The following is a 26,663-nucleotide window of genomic DNA, read 5'->3' on the forward strand; positions in this document are numbered from 1 at the left end:
TTAAAGGCTGACGTTTTTATTGTAGAAATTTTGCACAGATGAATTGTTAAAAGCATAAAAATAAAAAGTCATTTTTGTCAATGAAACGGTCCTTTTAAAATCCACAGAAGCAATTTATAGCTGATTCTCGGACACAAGCGGCTCCGTCCGGCCGTCTCTTCAGCGGATACTTTGGTTCAGGTACTGTACAAACATATTTGCAAGCTGTGAGATGTTCTCGTTGGGATGAAGTTTGGTGTAACTGATAAACTGCTGACGAAGCCTCCGCAGTTCTGACATATTTAGGAGACGCGGCAGCTGCATGTGGGAACATTAAGGAAGACATTGCAAATATTAAAACCTCAGAGGTGTGTCTAGTAGAAAACTGCGGGGGTAACAGAAAGCTAGATTTAGCCGGTGTTCTTTGTAAAGAAAACTTGTAGACTAGGTCCGGTCTATGGTACTGCTCATGACGGTCATCAGCAACAATAAAAGAGGGCATGAAAAATGACAGGATATGTACTTGAGAAGTAATTCTAACACCATGACCGTCAAGTCTAAACGACCCCAATTATAAAACTGTATTTTACCTACCAGCGTTTTACCCCTAATGTGCCTTAAATAAATGCAGATTATATTTATTTTTTAAGACCAAGATCTAAAATTAGAAAATGCCATGCAAATAAATCTTGTGCTAAAAGCAAATCCAGAGCAAATCTAGCAGGTTATCACAGCCATACAGAGTCCTAGTATATTGTTGGTTATTGGGACATTAACCTGAAAGGAACAAAACAAAAAACAAAACAGAGTTTAACTAAGAAGCTTTTTTTTAATGTTGTTTCTTTTTGATGTTGTTGTTGAGTCTGTCCATGTAAGCGTGAAATGAAGAAAATGCAGTTTTCACATTAGACACTAGATGTCATCACATCAGGTTACATATCAAATGGACAAAAAGCGTCTAATTTTACAGCTTGTAATAAAACCTCATTATTAGTGGTAGGCGGAGATTTCATGGCAGAGTAACAGGTCAACTACACTGCCTGATCCAAAGTAAGCAGTAAGGAGGAATCGAGCAGCTCCAATAAGGACCGCACACAGCATAATAGAAAATAAACTACGGTAATTCATTGTACTAGTATCACTTTAAGATGGAAATAAACTGTAGTGTGTGAACCAGGCCTAAGGCCTCATGCACACAACAGTAGTGTTTTTTGGGCCGCAAAACCACGGATCGGTTGCGGTCTATTATCCTGACCATAGAATGGATTGTCCTGAGTTTTTGCGGCCCAGATTCGTGGCCCCAGCACTGATCCGTGAAAACCACGATCGTGTGCATGGGTCCATAGAAATCAATTTATCCACAAAAGGCCTTAGGCCTAAGTGTTTTTTCTTTGCTTTAAAGAATCACTCCGTCATTGCCCGCCTCCGTTTGAAAATGGGGGTGCTGTATTTGAAAGTCGCTGCTCCGTTCCAGGTCGCTGTTTGGTCACATGATCTCCATTTGGACTGTGAATACTATAGCGTCTGCTGTAGAGGCCAGAAGTCAGTCTCTCAATGCAAGTCTATGAGAGCGTCAATGTGAGTGTCAGACTTGCATTGAGAAACTGACCTCCTTTTCATACTTTTGTAGAAGTTGGGTGGTCTGAGTGGAGATCATGGCGGCCCGGCACAGAGTGGCTACCCGTGAAATAAATCCCAAGGTAAGCCAATACCACCAGACTACCTTTCACTTCATCGCATTTTCAAACGGAGTGGGGCAAGTGGAACCAAAATAGACACAGTGCTGCTTTAACCCCTTAATGACCGGGCCATTTTGCACGTTAATGACCAAGGATTATTTTTTGTTTTTTCACGGTCGCATTCCAAGAGTCGTAATTCTTTTTTTATTCCGTCGACATAGCCGTATAAGGGCTTGTTTTTTCCGGGACGAGTTGTATTTTGTAATTGTACCATTTTTAGATGCTTATAACATATTGATTAACTTTTATTAACTTTATTTTAGGAGAGAATTGAAAATAAGCAGCTATTCCAGCATTGATTTTCACGTTATAAGTTTACGGCGTTTACTATGCAGCATAAATAACATGTTAACTTTATTCTATGGGTCGGCACGATTACGGGTATACCAAATATGTAAAGGTTTTATATGTTTTTCCTACGTTTGCACAATAAAAACCCTTTTAGAAAAAAATTACTTGTTTTTGCATCGCCGCATTCCAAGAGCCGTAACGTTTTTATTTTTCCGTCGATGTGGCCGTATGTGGGCTTGATTTTTGCGGGCCAATGTGTAGTTTTTATTAGTACTATTTTGGGGTACATAGGACTTATAGATTAACTTTTATTTTATTTTTTATGGGGGGAATGGGAGAAGAGAGAGAATTTTGACGTTGTTTTTTGCGTTTTCTTTGGACGCCGTTCATCCGGCGGTTTAATTAATATGTTCATTTTATTGGTCAAGTTGTTACGAATGCGGGGATAACATATATGTGTATGTGTGATTTGTTTTGACCGTTTTACTAAATAAAACCACTTTTTGGGCCAAAAAAGTAGTTTTATTTGACTTTGACTAATTATTTTTATTTTTTTTTCACAAACTTTATTTAACTGTTTTACTTTTTTTTTTTTAGTCCCACCAGGGGACTTCACTATGCGATGTGCCGATCGCATATATAATGCTTTGGTATACTTAGTATACCGAAGCATTATTGCCTGTCAGTGTAAAACTGACAGGCAACCTATTAGGTCATGCCTCCTGCATCGCCTAACAGGCAGATGCTGAAGGCAGACCTGGGGGTCTTTGTTAGACCCCCGGCTGTCATGGAAACCCGACGGCGACCCGCGATTTGTTTGCGGGGGCGCCGATCGGGTGACAGAGGGAGCTCCCCCCTCTGTCAAACTCATTAAATGCAGCTGTCACTATTGACAGCGGCATTTAATGGGTTAAACTGCCGGAATCGGCGCGCGCTTCGATTCCGGCAGTTGCAGCAGGAGCCAGGCTGTGTATAACAGCTGTGCTCCTGCCGCTGATCGCGTGGGTACAGTCTCAGTACCCGCACCATCACAGGACGGATATATCCGTCCTCCTGCGCGAACTAGCAGCTGCAGAGGACGGATATATCCGTCCTTCGGCGTTAAGGAGTTAAACTGGCTTGAGCAAAAAAAAAAAAAGAATCAGCACAGACTGCACTGTGTGAACCTTGCAATAGCCTTTCAGTGTCAAATGTACAATTTTTTTTAAAGGATATTTTCTCGGTGGCTCCTGGCACCATAATGAGGTCTCCTGGAACACTGGTCTTCTGGGCACTTAGAATAGCCTGCAAGAAAAAAAAAAACACACAAATCGGAATCATTTTTTTAAAATATGTAAACAAACATAAAATACTATAAAAGAAATGTATCTCACATCAAGGTATTACTTCTTTTTTTTTTAAAATCTGATTAATGTTACATTTTATCAATTTAAACTGTAAAAGTTTGTTTTCATAACTTGTAAAAAATTTTAAGTCAGCAGGCAACATGGAATATTCCATAGCCGGACTATCTAGATTTAAAGACCCATCACACATTTTTGTAGTTTTTATTGTTATCTAGTTATGTAGTTTTTATTTCAATTTTTGGAGTCCATAAGTCTATCAATAAACACCCACACTAGAGAAAAAACAAAGACTAGTGTCCCTTTTCTCACATATGCAGTCACTTTCAGTGATAAATTACACTCACGGTCACAACGTCCTGTGTCACCTTGTCCAACTCATGCAGAAAGTTTGTGGAGGACAACGGTTGCTGTAAAAAAATTAAAAAAAAATAAATAAAAAGATTTGGTTAATAGCAAATTTCAAATCTCCTGCAGATAATAAGACCTGGAAAGTAAAAAAATAAAAAAGCCAACAGATTAAGTCAGTCAATGTTAAAAATAGATTTAGTTTACAAAGTAGATTCATTAACCCCTTCAGGGATCATATACAACCAATTCATACCGTGAAAACAATGGGTCAAATGGGCAGAAATTGATTTGAAATTGTGCATCTGGTCACTTAAAGGGGTTGTCCGGTTTAAAAAAAAAATGAAGGTTATTTTTTTTTTTTGTATACCGTAATTAAAAGTTATACAAGTTTCCAATATACTTTCTGTATTCATTTCTCCCGGTTTTTTAGATCTCTGCTTGTTGTTATTATTCAGTAGTTCATTGTTTACTTCCAGTGGATAAAATTCTGTCCATGGTCATGTGATCGACACAGGTGCACGGCTCGTTACTGTAGGTGTATCAGAGCGGTGTCTTCTAATGATTCCAGCACCTGTGTGTCCATCACATGACCATCACAGAATTGTAACTTTCCTTTACCGACAACCTCTTTAACCTTCAGGCATTAGTAGTAGGTTAGTGTGTCTCCAGACCATGCCAACTGCTTTATCACCCCACGTGTATAAACATACACAGACAGAACACGGTTTATATTTATAAAAAAAAAAGACATTTAGAACTGCAGAGCCATTAGTTTGATCCCGTGGGAATATAATTTACCACTTAATACTTTATTCCATACAGGCACAGCGATCTCTTTCCATACCTCTGGGCAATAGTTGGATGTTTGGCAGTGATGGCTAGTGGACTTCCATAAGAAGGGTAAATAACATCATCTCTGTAGCAATGTATTCCAGGTTACATACTAGTTAATACAAACCAAATACACAATCTGAACAATTAAAAACCCACACAGATTGAAATGTAATGAGTGCAAAATAGTAGATTCCCTAGGCAAAAGATGTAGAAGCAGGGTATGTGTACATTACATAAATACAGCCAGTCTGATCCCAGGAACAAATGTGAATGACAGATGGACACAGAAGATAGGTCTGCCAGCACGGTTTGACCCAGAAACTGTTATTAAAAAATATTGTATTGTTAGAAAAGTAGGAGTAATCATTATAAAATGGATAGACCACACTAGGAGTGGTCGTACTGAACAATATACTAACAAGAAACAAAAATGAACTTGATGCTAAATGTGCAGTAAATTAGAAATATGCCGTATACCAGATACCAATACGGCCCCCCCTTCATGCTTGCTTCTCACACTTCTGGATAACTTCTCTATTATGACAATGTTCCAATAAAGATTAATGTATACAGACATTATGTGCTTTCCACGCACTGTGTAGACAAATGCACCATGAAACACCACATGAATCCTACCAATTCATATGTAACTGCAGTTAACCTCATTACCCTGCTCACCGACTCACGGGGTCCATTAAGCTGCTTGGTGAGATTTTAAAGAGGCTCTGTCACCAGATTATAAGTGCCCTACCTCCTACATAATGTGATCGGCGCTGTAATGTAGATAACAGCAGTGTTTTTTATTTTGAAAAACTATCATTTTGAGAAAAGTTATGCACAATTTTAGATTTATGTTAATTACTTTCTTAATGGACAACTGGGCGTGGTTTTTACTTTTTACCAACTGGGCGTTGCACAGAGGAGTATATGACGCTGACCAATTAGCCTAATACACTTCTCTCCATTCATTTTTAGCAGTACTCGCAACACAGCGTGATCTCGTGAGATCACGCTGTACTGTCACACTCACACATTAACTTTACCGAGGTGTCTCGAGAGTGAATAGACAGCCAGGACGCGATGTCTATTCACACTCCCGACACTTCGGTAAAGTTTCTGTGAATGACAGCACAGCGTGATCTCGCAAGATCATGCCGTGCTGTGTGAGGAAGTCCCCAATAAACTTTACCAATGTGTCGGGAGTGTGAATAATGGAAATCAAAAGCGAAAAAGAAACGGAATGTTCTCGGGCGCAGCCGTATAAGTGTTCTCCCCGAGCGTATCTATTCTGTCATCACAGTATGACAGACTAAATCGGATGAAGTAAAATAGAATTTATTTTGTACAAAAGAACGACATGTTTCAAAGCCGAACTGGCTTCTTCCTCAGGTAAGGTACAAATGATGTGAATAGACATCGCGTCTTGGCAGGAGGCAATGTCTATTCACACTCAAGACACCTCGGTAAAGTTAATGTGGGAGTATGTGACAGTACAGCGTGATCTCGCGAGATCACGCTGTGTTGTAAGTACTGCTAAAAATGAATGGAGAGAAATGTATGACGCTGATTGGTCAGCGTCATACACTTCTATTTACAACGCCCAGTTGGTTAAAAAAAAAAAGTAAAGACGCCCAGTTGTCTATTAAGAAATTAACTAGAATAAATCTAAAATTGTGCATAACGTGCTCAAAATTCATAGTTTTTCAAAATAAACACTGTTGTTATTTACATTACAGCGCCGATCACATTATGTAGGATTAAGGAGGCACTTATAATGTGGTGACAGAGCCTCTTTAAGTGATGTTGAGTGGTCGAAAGATCCACGTGTATTTGGCCATTTTACCAAAAAAATAAAACAGGCAATTGTGAATTACACACCGTTTGCGTAGACTGGTTGGGTGGAGGTGCTTTCCTGTGGAGAATTGCATTACTAATCTGTTCAAGTGGCAGCACATCATCCTTATGTACAGTAAATAAAGGACTGTCCCAGCGATTGCGAGAATCTGGAGTCTCAAATCTCTGCACCAAAGCATCAAACCTGTCAAAGGGAACAAAGTTTAAAGCGTAATTAACTTACTTTTCAGAATAAGCGGTCAGATGTGTGTACATGCGGAATAACATATTTGACTATGTTAAAACTTGTATTTTGAATTTTTTAGCAGTTTTCCCCTCTGCAAGCTCTAATTCTCAGTTGTCTCGGAGCTACTGGGTGGAGCCTAACTGCTATCATGTCTTCTATACATTGCACATAGAGATAGGAGAGCAGGATTCTCCTCTTCTATCCATCACATATATAGAAGCTGCAGCAGCATGGAGGAGATTATACAGCAGTTTATGAGCAGTGTAGCTGAGTATCCAGCACTGGGGTGACAGCCATCTTACCAGAAGCCTGTGTTTTTCTTACTCTGCTCCTGCTTCCCCTGCACACCCAACCCCCTCTATAGACTTACATGCAGCATGTGTCTCTCTGCTCTCTCCACCTGCTCCCCTTTCCCTCTCTATAAACTTGTATAGGCACGCAGTAAATAGACACAGCCACACTTTCTGCAGCCCGTCAATTTTACTCCGTAACCAGGGACAGACATTGCTTAACAATAGGGAGATGGACAGAAGATTACAAGAAGGGAGACACCTAGTAGCAGTAACTTCACACAGAATTTGCATGGATATATATATATATATATATATATATATATATATATATATATATATTTTAAACCATAAGTAAATTGCAAAGTTGTTCTATAGCAGGTATACTACTAGATCAGCATAAGTTGTTTGAAAAGTTAGTGTCCATTTAAATGGCGACATTCGTTATTAAGAGCTTTATTACATGACAGACCTGACACAATCACGGCCATCAACTTACAAGTAAACTTTCCAACCCTAAATAAGCAAAAAATGTTAGGAAAAGTACACAAGGAAAAATATTAAACATTTTTAAAACAATATTAAATGTTACAATTATGGAAAACGAATCTATTATAGAAGACCATATGCAAGAAAGAGTATGCAAAGTATTCAGAGCCCAAATAAAAATGCTCCGAAGGAAATTAAGCTGGTGCCTAATACGAAAGCCTCAAAGAGCACAAAAAAAAAAAATCAATTCTTGTACAATTCTAAGATCTAATACATTTAATGAGTTTTCCTGTCATTATTTAGGATTTTGCGCGTATTGGAAGGACAGTCCCATAGGGTGAAGGTAATTACATTCCACTTCTATCGGGAAGAGTCAGAAACACTAATCAATGCCATATTAAGTGGACACGGCTTTGGCTCCGTATACAAACAAATGGCTTTTAGATTTTTTCAGACGTCTTTAAGCATAAAGTGACATAAAAAAATAATGGGCTTCATGCCAGTTTGAAATATATATGCAAAAAAGCTAGCAGTGCAATAACCCCTGACTTTATTACTCTGACTATAGACTGGATGATGTTTTTTCAGCTTTTTTTATGCTCTCTGCTGCCTGTAATAATTCAGTTACCATAATTGTATTAAATATTAACAAGTGATAAAATTGTTTTTAGAACAAACTGCTTGAAATTGAAAGGGACTTGATATTCTGCGTGCCTCAAACTAATCCCTAAACATCTGAAAATCTTTCTTCCTCATCTGCAATTCAAAGAGTTCCATGTTGAAATAAAAGACGTACAAGAATTCCAGCAGCCGTAGATGGCAGCTTTGAACTAACCAATTCAGAAATCTGTCCAACCCCCCAGAGAGGGGCTTACGGTGCCACGCATGTTAAACCCGCTTCTAATGAATTATTCTCTGTTTGCCTTCAAGGCCAAACTATGTTATTTTTTTTTCTAATCAGTGGTGGAAAAACAAAACGGAGAAAGCAGTCCAATCTAGAGAATGCAATGGAGACAGCGATGGGGGTCACATTTAAAGACACCTCCCAAGTAATGTCCCCATCAAACAGCTCGCTGGAAAACTAGTACTGTCTTATTTCACTATTTGCAGTCCAAATATTTCTTGTATATGTTGGTCTCTATACTTTACTAAAGTGATCATGTTTTGTTTTTTTCTAACAGGATAGTTTATTACAATGTTATTACTGGTGAGTTTTATTCAAAAGGTCCCACTGTTGTAAAACCAGAACGGAGACATTTATAACAAAGTGGGATATTTTCGGCCTCTTTCTGCTTACACGGCTTGTGTATATCGGTCATCCTGCTGTCTGTCCTGGTTCCAGTTGGAACTGATGTCTGGAGACGTGAGACAATGAATCTGCAATAACACAAGAGTAGTTGGCTTTACACAGTATTTCATTATCGCTCTTTATAACGCCCTAGAAACTAGGTCCAAATGTTTAAAACACAGTATAAGGCAACCAGAATTGACAAAAAGACAAAGGTGACATCGCAGGACACAGGTAGAGAAGCCACAGGTGATAATAGGATTATCCATTACATTCACACTACAAAATTTAAAGAGGCTCTGTCACCAGATTTTGCAACCCCTATCTGCTATTGCAGCAGATGGGCGCTGCAATGTAGATAAGTGTAACGTTTTTATTTTTAAAAAACGAGCATTTTTGGCCAAGTTATGACCATTTTTGTAGTTATGCAAATGAGGCTTGCAAAAGTCCAAGTGGGTGTGTTTAAAAGTAAAAGTCCAAGTGGGTGTGTATTATGTGCGTACATCGGGGCGTTTTTACTACTTTTACTAGCTGGGCGTTCTGAAGAGAAGTATCATCCACTTCCCTTCAGAACGCCCAGCTTCTGGCAGATCACGCTGTGACGTCACTCACAGGTCCTGCATCGTGTCAGACGAGCGAGGACACATCGGCACCAGAGGCTACAGTTGATTCTGCAGCAGCATCAGCGTTAGCAGGTAAGTAGCTACATCGACTTACCTGCAAACGCCGATGCTGCTGCAGAGTCAACTGTAGCCTCTGGTGCCGATGTGTCCTCGCTCGTCTGACATGATGCAGGACCTGTGAGTGACGTCACAGCGTGATCTGGCAGAAGCTGGGCGTTCTGAAGAGAAGTGGATGATACTTCTCTTCAGAGCGCCCAGCTAGTAAAAGTATTAAAAACGCCCCGATGTACGCACATAATACACGCCCACTTGGACTTTTACTTTTAAACACACCCACTTGGACTTTTGCAAGCCTCATTTGCATAACTACAAAAATGGTCATAACTTGGCCAAAAATGCTTGTTTTTTAAAAATAAAAACGTTACTGTAATCTACATTGCAGCGCCTATCTGCTGCAATAGCAGATAGGGGTTGCAAAATCTGGTGACAGAGCCTCTTTAAGCCGCAAGATTAATATATCCAATCCTTTCACACAAGCTTGTAATATTGTAGTTTTACACTAGGATTCTTATTTTAGCTACTCTGCATATTTCAACACTGTCGGTTTTTCTTATGGTTTTATAACCAATTTGTCTTTGGCAATAAGAGATCTAAAAATGACAATATATTTGATACCACTAAACCAAAGTGACCAATTTAACTCCATGTTCACAACGGTGTTCGGGGTTTCCATTTTTCTGCTCTGTCATAGAAGCAGAACGAAGAAAATACCGGAAGCACTGGATACATTGCATGGCGGACACCAAAGGCGCCCGACAGAACCGATTGACTTTTACCAGACAAAATAGAGCATGCTGGGCTATTTTGTCCGGCATCCTTGACCGGATCTGCACACATACATTTTTAACACCTGAGGATAAGACGCAGCCAAGTTCAGAGGGTAATATATATTTTATATTATATCTGTATTACTATTGGCCCATCCTCTGAATGACAAGGGGACAGACAGTAGATGGTGGGACAGCACATGTGACACTTGGTGAGGGGGTCCTCGTTGGTGATACAGGGTGGAGTGAATGCGAAGCAATGGGTAGAAGCTGGAGACTGGGCTGTGGGTTGGAGGGCATTTCTTAGGACATTCAGCCAGAGGTAAAATCCAGAACAGCACCAAAACATGAACGCTGTGCTCTCCAGCACCCACTACTGTCAGTCCTCCTCAGTGTCACAATAGACAGAAGAGAATAAGAAGCATGAATACACATAAAACAGTCAAGGGTGGAGACGGTGTCCACAATACCATTGTCCCTTTCACCTGCAACTTACTGGGTATCACAATAAGGCTATGGTTACACTTTCAGGATTTTCCCAAGGCATAGGCAAATCTGATGTGGATATTTAAAAGAATCCGCAGCAGAAATCAGAGGTGGACACTGGTATTTTGGCCACGGATATGCCAGACAATCTGCATGTGGATTAACTCCATTGTAATTCAATGAAGCTTATCTGTGGCTTTTCCATAAGGAATACACGCAAATAAAGGAGGAACATGCTGATTTTTAAACCCGCAGCGCATTATTCCTTGCAGATATGTTTCCGCTGTATGTGAAAGGGGTATCAAATACCCTATTCACTTGCATTGGTTGTGGAACGTCAGCGGATTTGATGAGGAATTAGGTGCAGAAGGCCGGATTTTCAAGCGTATTTTGATGCGTAACATACTCCGAAATATACAGCTGGGAAAAACGCTGTGTAGTTCAAACGAGGCGCAATTTTTCGCTGCTAAATTATAAAAATATATGTCTCTTAAAAATAAGTGTCACTTTTGGAAGCGTTTTACAGGCGGATTTTTCTTGTTTCCCATTAACATTTCAAAAACGCTATGAAAATAAGTCTCAAAAGGGCATGCAAAAATCAAACGCTGTGAAAATCAGCTCAAAAAACAACTGGATTTCAGAGGCTATTTTCTCTTGAAGAAAAGCCTGAATATATGCTGTGTGAACATAGCCCAAGTGTGAAAAGCTATTGTGAATGGAGACACCTATGAACAAGAACTTCATCCAAACAAAAGATCGTTTGTGCATTTTCCCACTTCTAAATAATGATCAGGAAGTCATAAAATTATATTCATATGCAAGGAAATGTTAGTAGTCTTACCAGGCAGTGTGGGGTCTGTACATGTTTAATAAGACAAAACAGCTCATACCTATAACCTGAAAAAGGAAAAAGAAAAAAAGGAGAAAACAGTTGTTTGCATTGTTTTCCAGTGTTTCAATAAGAGAACCAAAATTACAATCTTATTCCTTAGCGATATATGAAACCAAAAATTAAAGCAATCAGGAGGAAGTGAACACCAGTGTTCTCTGCAAGATTTCTACAAGACTGTCAGGAACATGGCCGTTTTCAGATCAATGACGTTCTATGGGTGTATTCACACGCCCGTTTTTTTAACTGCCCGTGAATACTGGTTGTCAAAAAATAGTGCCCTGTTTTTGGCCGTTTTTATGGCCAGACGGCTTTCATAGAACTCAATCAGGAATCAATCCTTGTAACGGCCGGTAAAAACGGGATCCTGGCCGAGGACTTCCCAGACATGGCACTACTTTAAACAGTGAGCCCGGGGAAGCCCCTGACATCACTGTCCATATATAGACAGTGATGTCAGGCTTTCAACAATGGAGTCCCGGGCCAGAGAATCGCAAGATCTCTGGCCGGGGACTCCTGTCTTGGGAAAGCCTTTGACGTCACTGTCCATTAAAAAAAAAAAGCATGATTATTACAAAATGTGTTGCCAAAAAGCTTGAAATAGGAAGTCTGCTCAGCACTTTACTTAATGGCTATGTAAAATCTTTTATATCATCTTTTTTTTTTATTTCTGTATTTTGGCATATTAAAGAGGCTCTGTCACCAGATTTTGCAACCCCTATCTGCTATTGCAGCAGATAGACGCTGCAATGTAGATTACAGTAACGTTTTTATTTTTAAAACACGAGCATTTTTGGCCAAGTTATGACCATTTTTGTATTTATGCAAATGAGGCTTGCAAAAGTCCAAGTGGGTGTGTTTAAAAGTAAAAGTCCAAGTGGGCGTGTATTATGTGCGTACATCGGGGCGTTTTTACTTCTTTTACTAGCTGGGCGTTCTGACGAGAAGTATCATCCACTTCTCTTCAGAACGCCCAGCTTCTGGCAGTGCAGACACAGCCGTGTTCTCGAGAGATCACGCTGTGACGTCACTCACAGGTCCTGCATCGTGTCGGACGAGCGAGGACACATCGGTACCAGAGGCTACAGTTGATTCTGCAGCAGCATCGGCGTTTGCAGGTAAGTCGATGTAGCTACTTACCTGCAAACGCTGATGCTGCTGCAGAATCAACTGTAGCCTCTGGTGCCGACACGATGCAGGACCTGGGGCAGGAAGTGAGTGACGTCACAGCGTGATCTCTCGAGAACACGGCTGTGTCTGCACTGCCAGAAGCTGGGCGTTCTGAAGAGAAGTGGATGATACTTCTCGTCAGAACGCCCAGCTAGTAAAAGAAGTAAAAACGCCCCGATGTACGCACATAATACACGCCCACTTGGACTTTTGCAAGCCTCATTTGCATAAATACAAAAATGGTCATAACTTGGTCAAAAATGCTCGTTTTTTAAAAATAAAAACGTTACTGTAATCTACATTGCAGCGCCTATCTGCTGCAATAGCAGATAGGGGTTGCAAAATATGGTGACAGAGCCTCTTTAAAGATATTTCTAATATATTTGTATTAAAAATGTTGTGTGGTTTAAGAGATGCAGCTTCTATATATCCATTTTACATAATCCGTCAGTTAGATGGACTGATGCCTCGGCTAAGAGCGTATCGCGAGCTTTTCCGGCGTATACGTCAAAAGTAGCGCAATAACTTGACGTGAAATAGGCCTTGGCCTTTCTTAATGAGAGTTCCAGCTGTCAATATCAGAATACTTGTCAGATTAGGGGAGAATCATCAAGGGGAATGAATTTAGATATTTATCCTATTTTACGGTCATTAATTAGATATAAGTCTATAGTAGAAATATAGCATATTTATATGTTGTAGCTATTTTTTAAAATTAAAATTCCTGAAGGCGATAATATTGGGGACGAACACTTCCTTTTATCCTGTATGGTTTCTATACACAAAGCAGGAGGGTATGCTTTATGGCAGCTGCAATAAATGAGTTAATTGACCAAGAAATGTCATAGGCTATTAGGATATATTCATGCGCAGCACATTTGTTGCAGATTCCTGCGACTGAAAAATAAAGAGGCTCTGTCACCACATTATAAGTGCCCTATCTTGTACATAATGTGATTGGCGCTGTAATGTAGATTACAGAAGTGGTATTTATTTAGAAAAACAATCTCTTTTCACCAAGTTATGACCTATTTTAGCTTTATGCTAATGACTTTCTTAATAGAAAACTGGGCGTGTTTTTACTTTTGACAAAAGTGGGCGTTGTAGAGAGAAGTGTAAGAAGCTGACCAATCAGTGTCATACACTTCTCTCCATTCATTTACTCTGCACATAGTGATCTTGCTAGATCATGATGTGCAGTCACATACTCACACATTAACATTACTGAAGTGTCTTGACAGCAAATAGACATCGCTTCCAGCCAGGACGAAATGTCTATTCACAATCCCGACACTTCGGTAAAGTTTGTGTGGGACTTACAGCACATCGAGATCACGATTACAGAGTGATCTCGCCAGATTAAGCTTGCTGTCATTAAGTCCCACACAAACATTACTGAAGTGTCGGGAGTGTGAATAGGTATCGCGTCCTGGCCGGAGGTGATGTCTATTTACGGTCAAGACACTTCAGTAACGTTAATGTGTGTGTATGTGACTGCACATAATGAACAACGCAGGATCACTATGTGCAGAGTAAATGAATGGGGAGAAGTGTATGATGCGGATTGGTCACTGATTGGTCAGCGTCATACACTTCTCTCCACAACGCCCACTTGGTCAAAAGTAAAAACACGCCCAGTTGTCTATTAAGAAAGTCATTAGCATAAAGATAAAATAGGTCATAACTTGGTGAAAATAGATAGTTTTTCTAAATAAAAACCTCTGCTGTAATCTACATTACAGCGCGATTCACTTTATGTACAAGATAAGGCACTTATAATGTGGTGACAGAGCCTCTTTAACTTCATTCATCTGAATAGGGTTTATTTTGCAGCAGGGGCATGGATTTCTGCAAATCCCATTCAGATGAATGAATACCCTTAGAGCTCATTCAGACGAGCGTGTATCACATCCGTGTGACGGACGTTAAAACAACGGCAGTCACACGGACTCATGTATTTCAATGGGGCCGTTCACACGACCGTGAAAAATAGGACATGTCCTATTTTACTGTGTGTCACGCATCCCCCCCATAGACTTCACGTCTGAGGTTGCCGGAGCTGTCTGAATGTAGACTTACAGTCTCCAAGAAGTACTGGAGTATTGCCCCCTCCCGCAGAAACCTGGAATTAACAGGGGAGCTGCATATAGACTTGAAAAAGCCTTCATAGAGAAGGTGAAACGTTGTAGTGGATGCTGGATGAATAAACCAGAGTTTTTTTGAGTGCTGCTTCTATTTCTCTTTTTTGGATAGAGATTTATCTGTGTGTATAGTGTTGCTATCCTGCCTTATCTAGACCTCGAGCAGTACAATAGAGCAGTCTTTAAAGGGTGTTGTCCAGTTAAGGCTTCATTCACATCTGCGTCGGGACTCCGTTCACGGGTTCCGTTGGACCTTTCCGTCAGGGGAACCGATGAACAGAAACAAATCAAACAAACGGAAACCATAGGTTTCCGTTTGCATCACCATTGATTTCAATAGTGACAGATCCGGTGCAAATGGTTTCCTTTTGTCACCGTTGTTTAAGGGTTCCGTCGTTTTGACAGAATGAATAGCGCAATCGACTACGGCATTGCTTGCATCAAAACGACGGAACCCTCACACAACGGTGACAAGCTGAAATCATTTGCACCGGAAACATCCCCATTGAATTCAATGGTGATGCAAACGGTAACCCATGGTTTCTGTTTGTATTCCATTCATGGGTTGCTCTGACGGAATTGTCAGACGGAACCCATGAACGGATTCCCAACACAGATGTGAACAAAACTTGAGAAATCCCATGAGTTAATAGAGGGGGGTCCTCTATTCAAGATGCTTATCTCTCTCGCCAGAGGGGAGAAAAAAAAAAAAAAGAAGTGGTTACACAGTCTTTAAAAACGCATGCCCCATGCTAAGCACACGGACATCAAATGTAGAAAAAAACCGCTGCATTTCTTACACGCGCAAATCGGACACTCTCGTCTGAATGTAGCCTAACAAGTAAGGATTCTCCAAAGCACCCCTTTAAATCGCCCATGCTCCAATGATGAGGGTGGGCAATTTGCAGTCGCAGTCCATACAACAGAACTGGCAAGTGAGCTACAGAAAATATCTTATTGTGTGTGCACCTTAGTGTAAAAAAACTCCATTATTTCAAGGTTTTTTTTATATATGGATAGTCACATAAAAAGTAAAACACTAAAAAAAATTTTTTAAAAATAGGATATGCAGGGATCCCACAGCCACAACAACCCCCTCCCTCATATAATTTCATTTCCTTCTTACGCAATCACTAGGTAAGATGTGTCATGTCATAAGTCTGGCTTTTTTCCCCATCTAGTACCCTGTTTTAACTATAATTAGGCATCATAAATTCCTATATCTGGATTCAAGTACCACACTCAACATGCCTATCTCCTACATGACTTCCACCTGATAAATATGAGCATCTTATTATATATATATATATATATATATATATATATATATATATATATATATATATATATATATATATATATATATATATAAAATCCTCTTGGATGCTGGATGGATCATATTAGTTTAACATATATTTATATGGAAAAATATATGAGAAAAGCACCATCTGCATATATACATGCAGACCCATGATTTTGTAATTCCTATGGCTAACACGAATGGGTATCAAATTGGCCATGAAAAACTGCAGTTTTTCACGTCCGATTTTCAACCGTGTGGGACTCGATTTTACAGATCTCTTAAAGACGTGAGTCTACTGAGGGGTCCGTGAAAACAGGCAAAAATAGGACACTTCACAGGCCGTTCAGACGGTCCATTAAAACAACGGCAGTGTGAATACCCCATAGCAGTGTTTTTTATTTAGAAAAAACGATCATTTTTTACGGAGTTATGACCTATATTAGCTTTATGCTAATGAGTTTCCAATGGACAACTGGGCGTGGTTTACTATATGGCCAAGTGGGCGTTTTACAGAGGAGTGTACGACGCTGACCAATCAGCGTCATACACTTCTCTCCATTCATTTACACTACAGATCGCGATATAGCTATATCGCTATTTGCAGTCACATAAACACACTATAACGCTACTCATGTGTAATGACAATGACTATACATTACCTCCAGCCAGGACATGATGTGTATTCATTCTCCTGACCACTTCTGTAGCACCTCTGTTATTTATAGCATAGCAGGCGTAATCTCGCGAGATTACGCTGTAAACTGTCATTCACAGCGAGATTACGCTTGCTGTGCTGTAGTGTTGGGATTGTATTAGTGAAGTGTCAGGATTCTGAATACACATCACGTCCTGGCTGGAGGTAATGTATATTCATTGTCCGGACACTGCAGTATTGTTATAGTGTGTTTATGGGGCTGCACATAGCGATATAGCTATATCGCTATGTGCAGTGTAAATAAATGGAGAGAAGTGTATGAGGCCGATTGGTCAGCGTCATACACTCCTCTGTACAACGCCCACTTGGTCATATAGTAAAACACGCTCAGTTGTCCATTGAGAATCTCATTAGCATAAAGCTAATATAGGTCATAACTCAGTCAAAAATGATCATTTTTCAAAATAAAAAAACACTGCTGTGATCTACATTACAGCGCCGATCACATCATGTACAATATATGGCACTTATAATGTGGTGACAGAGCCTCTTTATCCCCTTGCCGACATACGACATACTATTACTGAAACGTCGCCAAGCGTGAGCGCGCTACATACTCGGCGGGTGATGGCTGTGTTACACAGCCAACACCTCACTCCAGCGGGCGGAATTAAAGATCACCGATTCCGCCCATTTAACACCTTAAATCTCGCGGTCAATAGTGACTGCAGCATTTAAATTGCTGGAATCAGGGGGGGTGCGCCCCCTCAAACATGCCATCGCGCCCCCCCCCCCCCGTGGCGAGAACGGTCGGTTCCAACGGCTGTTATGGCAGCCTGGGGGCCTAATAAAGGCCCCCAGGTCTGCCATCTCTGTACGCCTTTGAAGCTCTACCTCTGTAGTATCGCAGTATATTATGCAAGCGATCCAACGATCGCTGGTTCAAGTCTCCCAGGGGGACTAATAAAAAAAATAAAAGTTAAAAAGTTAAAGTTAGGGCTTGTCTACACACAACGGAATTGCTGCAGAAAAGTTCTGCAGCAATTCCGTTGAAAGTCAAAGGCTTTTTACTGCAGAAAATGGTGTGGAAGTTGCTGCGTTTTTCCCAATGTTAGGAGATGGAGACATCTCCTCTGAAAAACGCAGCAATTCTGCACACTTTCCGTAGCAGAAATTGACATGCAGCGGTCCGAATTATACGCACAGCAGGTAAATTTCGGCTCGCAAATTTCACACAGCATGTGGATGAGCTTTGTTAAATCTCATCCACTATGCTGCTACTGTATTCTGCTGCGTTTTTTCGGCCGGAATTCCGGTCGGAAAAAACACGGCAATTCCGTTGTGTGGACGAGCCCTTAAAGGTTTTTTTGTTTAAAAAAAAAAAAAAACATTTTTCCCCTAAAGTAATTTTAAAAAATAAATTAAAAAAAAGTTGTCTTTTGAACATCTTAGCTCTCCAAAAAATGAAGTAAAAGTGAAAAGTCGCATATACCTAAAATGGTATCGGTGAAAACTACAGCTCGCCTCGCAAAAATTAAGCCCTCACATCGCTAAATTGACGGAAAAATAAAAAAATCATGGCTCTCAGAAATGGCGACACAAAACTTTTTTTTTTTTTTTTAGCAAATTCTGTGTTTGTTTTTTTTTTAAAGCGGTAAAACATAAAACAAAACATATAAATTTCATTTCGCCGTAATCATATCAACCTGTAGAATAAGGTGCACATGTAGTTCTTACCGCCTGATTGACGCTCTAAAAACAAACCCCCCCCCAAAAAATGGCATAATCACTGTTTATTTCCCATTTCACCCCACAAATAGTTTTTTTTTCAGCTTCCCAGTACATTATACGGTACAATAAATAGTGCCATGACAATACAACTTTTCCCGCGAAAACAAGCCCTCATACGGCTATGTTGACAAAAAAACAAAAAGGTAATGGCTTTTGGAAGGCAGGGAGGAAAAAACTAAAACGAAAACTCAAATTGGTCGCGTCTCCAAGGGGTTAAAGGAATCAATCGCAGAATCTGCTAGTGGCTACGTAAATAATAGATGGATTGGAAATGAAAGCTGCAAATTGTGATTAAACAGGACACGGCTTATTTGCTTTGCTGGCAAACTGTTTAATTTGCACTAGAACTGATGGGTGATGGGGCTGGAAATTAGAATGGTCCTTCTACTATGCTACATTTATTATCCTTACTGAAAACTGAATACAATTATAATGAAACCACAATGAACAGGGCAGTGTGATTTTCTGTTATGTGGAAGAGTGGTACAGGCTGGCCTTCCGATCTGTATTCCCCGTTCTCTGGAAGGATAGATATGTCAAGATTACGTTTAGCAAAAGCAATCTTCATTACATTATTGTTGTGTCTTACAGGAATCTACCAAATCTCCCTTAAGAATGATCATTTATGACAGTGCAGTACTTGAATTATTTAGCTCCTGGCTTCAGGCTGCCAGGGAAACCAATGGTGTATGTGTGATTTATACTGACATGTCTGTAGATGCAATATAGTTGTGACTCAATATACATTGTATTTAATGTCACAGTATTCTAACCCAACATGCAGCCGAGTCCCACTTACTCCATCTCCCACTCACATAGGTACAGGAGCGAAAATCTGGGAGGTTATTTGGTGGACAGTGCACTTGACAGTTACTTCAACCACCACGATGGGAGCACGTGACAGGGTTTGTACTGCTTTTAAAGAGGATTTGTCACTAGGTCATATAAGTTAAACTAGTTTACTGTCCTGAACAGCATTGTCTTCATGATTCCAGCGCTAGGTTGTTTTTTTTCGTAGCCCCCGCCGCCCGGTTCCAGAGCTATGCCTCACTATTGTGCTGGCTACCTCTATACTAATTTGCTGTAGTAAGTTAACGGGGCGTGAACTACCCTCAAGTTGCCTTGCGCTGATTGGTCAGAATCAGAGGCATGGAAGCTAGCGCTATCTCATTGGCCAACTACAGCAAATTATCATATAGGGAGCCAACAAAACAGTGGGCCATATCTCTTGAATGGGGGAGTCCAGGAAAAAAAAAGAAGAAAAACAGCGCTGGAATCAGGGAGACCGCGCTATTCAGGTCAGTTAACCAGTTCAACTTATATGACCGAGTGATAGGTCCTCTTTAAATGCAGTGTCCCCAATTTAGCTGCTGTGCAGAGTGACTCTATGACCCCAAAGAGCCACTATTTTGTTAGTGAAAAAGTCCTGGTGACCAGTGGTACCTCCATCTCATAAGCAGGCCCAGCTAAAGCAGCCCTGCAATGTAAAGACCCCACCGTCTAAAGTTCCCTTAACCTGGAGTGTGACAACGTGGTGGAATAATGTGGTCAAATGCAGTGCCTGCCATAACTTCTAGGTTTTAAAGGGGTCGTCCAGTTTGAATATTTTTTTTTTATTCATTTGTGGAATAGGAAATCATAAAATTTTTATGATATACATGTATTAATAATTCTGATCACATAACTTTCTTATACCAGTGCAGTAGGCCCCTGTCTCTGCACACTGGAGTGGTATAGCCCACAGATTAGCCCAGTGTAACTGAATATGACTTAACATGGCGTCAGTCATGCCCCCCCCCCCCCCCCCCACACACACACACACACACATCATGTGACCCCCAACATTCTGTTAGCAACATGGGTTCATGGCATACATTTGTTGGGGAAACAGAGGGCACATCCATGGGCTAAGTGAATAGGAGTAATGGTGAACAACTACTTTACTGTGCCCGTATTTACGGTCTCTAGATTTATAAAATGGCTGCCTCTCTCAATAAAGAGAACTGTAACAACAACAAAAAAACACACACACCACACAGAGGCGAGAGGGAGAAGACTGTAGGAGCTGCTCCTACACAGACACTGACTGACATGATGATGAGATGTTACTGTATATAGAAATGCCCAATAATCTATTATTTACCTGTTATATACCTGGACAGTGCTATGCCTCATGCACACGTCCGTATTCTGCTCAGTATTTGGAAGCCAAAACCAGGAGTGGAACATAGACAGAGAAAACCTATAATGGAAAGATTTGCCCCCTTACGTGTTTTGGACCTAGTCCTGGCTTCCAAATACTGAAGCAAAATACTGACCAGAATACTGACGTGTGTATGAGACCTTACCAGCCGCCATCTTTAGTCCAATCAGTTATCCTGTGGATGCATTTCTATGAACTAATCTGGGGGCTATACCCATTTTTTTTTGTTTAGAAAGACACAACTACACGGATATAAGAAAGGTATGTGAGCAGAATTTCTAATACACGTATATTAGAAACGTCTATGATTTCCGATTCTATAAATAAAAGAAGCGGATAACCCCTTTAGGTAACAATAAGAAGGGTAGCATATGCTGTATCACTCTGATATGTCCCTAAAAAAATGTGGAAATTATTTGTAAGTCAATTACCTTACAATAATAAAACAATTCGTAGAAGGGTTCACTATGTAAATGTAGCGGGATGTGTGCTGTAGCATCTACGTATAATAAAATACAACTAGTACCGGTCAGCTAACCATCATGTGAACGTTACTGGCCATGACACAAATCGCAGATGCTTTTGTACAAAACCAAGACGGGAAGGACATGATACAGTATCCAAAGCCCGGCCTCATACAATTATTAGGTCATTACATTATCAATATAGCAACAAGCTGGAACAAAGGTCATTTGTACATACTTCAGACAGAATATGTCATTGTAGTTGGCTATTTAATAAGCTGGACTCATTATCTTATCTCACCACTCGGGAATATGTAGTTACCATGTGCGGTCTGTCATATCTTGTGATTGGCTCCATTTACCGATCCCATATGCTGCTTAGACTAGTTTAATGATTAGACTATGTGTCACATAGGGCGGAGAGACATGTCAGAAGGTAACATTTGTGGAAACCCTATAGATTGCCAGGATAAAGTGGCGATACCGCAGTTTCTGAAAGCGGCACAAGCCATTTTTCCGATTGTAATTTTGCAGTTGAACCATATCCAAAATGAAAGCTGCAAACACAACCCTAACATGCTGTCCTTATTGTGGAACCTGCACATACAATAAGCTTATTCCCGCTCTCTTTTTGCCAGAACTTCCAGAAAATTGGCTTTGGCTTTTGCTTTAGAGATCTCACATACAATCTTCATCATTCTTGGTAAGCAGCAATAGATAGCTACTTGACATAATGAAATGTCACATGACTAGTAGGTAAAAGGGTCAGTGACATCACACATCGTTTAATTCATTTTCTTATGATTTCTTAACCAGAAGCTATTGAAAGAAGATAAGCAGTTACCTTTAATATAGTTGAGGGAATCCAGAATGACAACATCTTCTTTATTTAATTTCCTAAAATAGCAACAAAAAAAATTAAATCATTTGATTTGCGTGGTTGTATTTTCACCTCTGATTAAGGAAATGTAGAGTTAAGACATTAAAAAAGGTATTGAATCATTTGCAAATGTCAAGGGTCTGTCAAGATGCACGAACATATCCTACCAGACAAACTCAACACTTTAATAAAACTGCTCAAGTGAAAGATTGCTTTTATTTCTCTGTACTGTGGGGGGGGGGGGGGGGGGACCCACAAAAAAAGACTAGCTTTACCACAATTTCAAAGTGTACTTCGGATTGTGGGTACACAGGTTCATCTACAACCCCCATATACACCCACTGCACATCCATAATTTGTTGAAGGGTACCAAAGCTGCCTTTTTGTATTCTGATAGTGAGAGTGTATAAGGTAATATCACATAATGCAATTCCTTAACAAGAACTCAGAGATATACTGACAATACTTATGGAAGTGGATTACCAAGGACTGGCCTGTTGTCATTTAACCAATAAAGGTATATAAAAGCAAAGGCGACAAACCTATAACTTGTGATAACAGTAAAAAGGTCTGTGCTACCCCAATAATATCACTGCCGGTAACCAATCCATAAAAGCTGCAGCTACAGGAGGACTATGCAGGTAAGGCTATGTTGCACTTGCATGATGATATATGTGGCAAGAATCACCAGGTAGCCTAACATTGTTCATACACATGACATAGCTGGTGAGTACATGTTCATTCGGCCGGCAGCTATCATTCCGGATTCTCCCATAAATATGCATGCTTATTTATTTCAACGGGGAGATAAGCCATTGCCAAATATCTCTACAAACAGTTGGGCTACCCACATATAAATCAGATTGTTGGCCGATCTCTTATCTTATGTGTTTGACCAGCTATACAGCAACTCAAAACAAGCTAAAACATGTATTTATAGTTTAGGTTAAACATTGGTGAACCTAGATTTAAAAATGAAAAAAAAAACGAAAAAAACTTAACTAGCAGTGTCCAAATATATGCTTAAAGGGTTGTCCACTACCGCCGCATTTATGCTACATGTGAACGCAGAGTTTCATCTACGTACACTACTGCTTTTAGGAGATTCTCATATTAAAGGGGTTGTTCACTACCGGACAACTGATGACCGATCTACCGGATAAGTCATTATATGATCTGTGGAGGTCCGACAGCCGGACTCCGGACCGCTCAGCTGCTCCGGTGGCCTGCGGAAACCAGATGTCATTGCACAGTATGCAATGTACGGAGCCGAAATCAGTTGGCTCCATACACTGCATAGCGGCCGGGCTGCAGAACTGCTCCTATTCACTTGAATAGGAGCAGTACTGCAGCTCGGCCGCGATTCTGTGCCAGAGCCAACTGCTTCTGGCATGGATATCCGGTGCCCAGTGGCAGCCGGAGCAGCTGACCCCCACAGATCATATGCTGATGACCTATCCAGTGGATAAGTCATCAGTTGTCCGGTAGTGGACAACCCCTTTAATATGGGAATCTCTTAAAAGCAGTAGTGTGCCTAGATGAAAATCTAAGGGCAAGTTCACACGTAGCATAAATACAGCTGAATTTCTGTGTGGAAATTCCACAGCGTATTACAGGAGCAGCAAAGTGGATTCATTTTGAACAAATCTCATCCATACGCTGCAGAAAAAACGAACAGAAAAGGTGTGGAAACTGACCTGCGGTGAATAATAAAAAACTGCAGCATGTCAATTTCTATAGCTAAAACACGGAAAATTCTGGAGTATTTACGCTACGTGTGAACTTAACACTAGGCTGGATTTCCACAGGATGGAAATGCTGAGGATTTTCCTCAGCGTTTCTGCAGCAAAATCCACATGTGTCGTGCACGGTTTTTTTTCTGCCGTTTTCAACCCTTCTACATTAAAAAGGCTGAAATCCACAGTGAACATCCGGAACAGAATGAGCACGCTGCATATTTGAAAAGTTGCAGAATACTCCGATTTCGGTCCAGAAAATGTTGAGCAGAACTTGACCGAGATTGGTTCAAATCTCATCGACATGGATGGGGCTGTAATAATCTGCAGATTTTGCGCATGGAAAATGCACTGCATTTCCGTCACGTGTAAATTCAGCCTAAGGGCTGCAGGGAATTGAAATTGTATGCAGCTTCCCAACCAGAAAAATGCAAGCTGGATACCCATTTTAAGTCAATGGTGGTTAAAACGGTTGAACTATTCTAGCAGATGGTTAATTTATTGGCATTTACGTGATTAGAAAAAGAAAGAATGTTAATAACACATAATATAGGCTTACAATGCATAACCTGTATTTTAATATTTCTGCTTACATTTAAAAAGATGAGGCTTTCTTTAAAATCTATCAAAACAAAGAAGCATGGAGTACCGGAAAAGTCAAATTTACATAGAAACCATAATAAAAAAAAAGTATATGGCTGGGTTCACGTGGAGTTTTCTGCAGGTGGAAAATCTGCCTCAAATTTCCGTTTGGAAGTTTGAGGCAGATTTTCCTCTACCTGCACGGCGATTTTCGCAGCGTTTTTCGCCCGCGGCCATTGAGCACCGCGGGCATAAAACGCAGCGAAATAAGCTTTCTCTGCCTCCCATTGATGTCAATGGGAGGTCAGAGGCGTAATCGCGCGAATATAGGGCATGTCCCTTTTCTCTCCCGCATGCCGGTTTTACTGCTCGCGGGAGAAAACAGCCCCCGCCTCCCATTGAAATCAATGGGAGGCATTTTCGGCCAGTTTTTGGCGAGTTTTGCGGCGCGGTAATTAGGATTACCAACAAAATTCACACATTAAATCATTTATAATTTTATAACCTTTCAACTTCCGCCCTTAGAGCTCCACGTAGATCCTTCTCTTTTCTTGAATCTGTAATAGAAAGATGTCAACCTTTTATTACCTCATATTATTGGTTAGGCTTTGTATGTATAAATAAATCTTGCAAGGGAAATAAACATCCATTTTTACCACAATATTTTAAGTCCAATCTCATTGTCTAGCGAGAAACAGGGAAGCTTTCCATGTTATTACAGAGAGTACATTTACACCACACTGACACGATGAATATGTCCTGGAAAAATAATTCGTATTTGTACAGACCGCAGTCAGTGACACAGGTTTTAATGCCAAGCTTTTCACCTGCATTAACAACATTTCACAATCACCAGGTTTCCTAGCAACTATAGCTACCCAATAGGGATGTCACGATACCAGAATTTGGACTTCGATACCGATACTTCGTTTAGTATTGCGATTTAGATACCAAAACGATACTTTGCCAACAGTAATAAAAATAAAAAAAAGTTCTTCCATTTTCTGATGTGAGCCGCCTGGTGTGATGATGAATTTAACCTCCACGTGCCTCACATTAATAGCAATTAATCCCATCATATTTCTCAGTCATAATGGGTTAATGTGTGAGGTACATGATGGGGTTAATTACTATGAATGTGAGGCACATGGAGGTTAAATTCATCACACCTCGTGCCTTACATTAATAAGTGAAGTTTTTATTTTTATTTCGCACTTATCATGGATTACTGCAGCACATTTGCGGTTTGATGTGCGCCGGATCCGCACACGTATTAGTCCCATTAAATGTACAGACACAGGTATTTTCCATTGAGATCAATTGAAAACGGAATTCAACACAGAAATACGCGTGAAATCCATCCCGTGTGAACATACCCTAAGATTGAAAATATTTCCCCCCTGTATAAAATATAGATTGAAAATTTTCTATTGACATTTCTGTAGATAATATTTGTATAATCATCACATTCTGTTGTCAGATCCTGACGATTATACAGATATAAGTGGTGTTACATAAGATACTGCTCATCCCAGACTCTAAGGCTATGTTCACACGGAGTATTTTGGGGGAGGAATATCTGCCTCAAAATTCCGTTTGGAACTTTGAGGCAGATATTCCTCTCCCTGCACGCCGATTTTCGCGGCAATTATCGCGCCGTTTTTCGCCCGCGGCCATTGAGCGCCGCGGGCATAAAACAGCGAGATATACGCTTTCTCCTGCCTCCCATTGAAGTCAATGGGAGGTCGGAGGCGGAAGCGTCCGAAGATAGGGCATGTCGCTTCTTTTTCCCGCGAGGCAGTTTTACTGCTCGCGGGAAAAAGACGCCGACGCCTCCCATTGAAATCAATGGGAGGCGTTTTCGGGCCGTTTCTGCCGAGTTTTGCGACGCGGTTTCCGCGTCAAAAAACTCGGCAAAATACCCCGTGTGAACATAGCCTAAGATTGCTTTTGCAGGAAGCCAACTTCTTTCAAAAAGGTTTTTCAGCAGCTATATCGCGAATTATACAAACATGTGCCCCAGATTCTGCAAACCTTTGTTATGAGGATTAGGACATTTTGTATAAAATCAACAGTGGACTATACAAGAATAGGTTCTGCAGCAACTGAGGTACGTATTATAATGAATAATCGTACCCCCGACCACCTTTGCCCATTCATCCATCCAGAAGAACATTTGTGAGGTCAGACAGTGATGTTGGATGAGAGGGATTGGCTCGCAATCTTCGT

General features: G+C 40.4%; 1 protein-coding gene across 2 annotated transcripts in view; it reads right to left on the bottom strand.

Moving 5' to 3' along the window:
• Positions 1-26,663, bottom strand: part of KTI12 (KTI12 chromatin associated homolog) — a 40,988-nt gene continuing 14,325 nt past the window's right edge. For both annotated transcript variants that reach the window (XM_075855137.1, XM_075855138.1), the window contains exons 3-10: positions 24,940-24,991; positions 22,081-22,133; positions 11,462-11,517; positions 8,694-8,773; positions 6,416-6,575; positions 3,700-3,762; positions 3,223-3,293; positions 1-301 (exon numbers count right to left, since the gene is read on the bottom strand). In XM_075855137.1, coding sequence (XP_075711252.1) covers positions 160-301; positions 3,223-3,293; positions 3,700-3,762; positions 6,416-6,575; positions 8,694-8,773; positions 11,462-11,517; positions 22,081-22,133; positions 24,940-24,991 — 677 coding nt within the window. In that variant the 3' untranslated portion in view covers positions 1-159. The remainder of the gene's footprint in view (positions 302-3,222; positions 3,294-3,699; positions 3,763-6,415; positions 6,576-8,693; positions 8,774-11,461; positions 11,518-22,080; positions 22,134-24,939; positions 24,992-26,663) is intronic.

Source organism: Rhinoderma darwinii, chromosome 3 (assembly GCF_050947455.1).
Source record: "Rhinoderma darwinii isolate aRhiDar2 chromosome 3, aRhiDar2.hap1, whole genome shotgun sequence".
Lineage (NCBI taxonomy): Eukaryota > Metazoa > Chordata > Amphibia > Anura > Rhinodermatidae > Rhinoderma > Rhinoderma darwinii.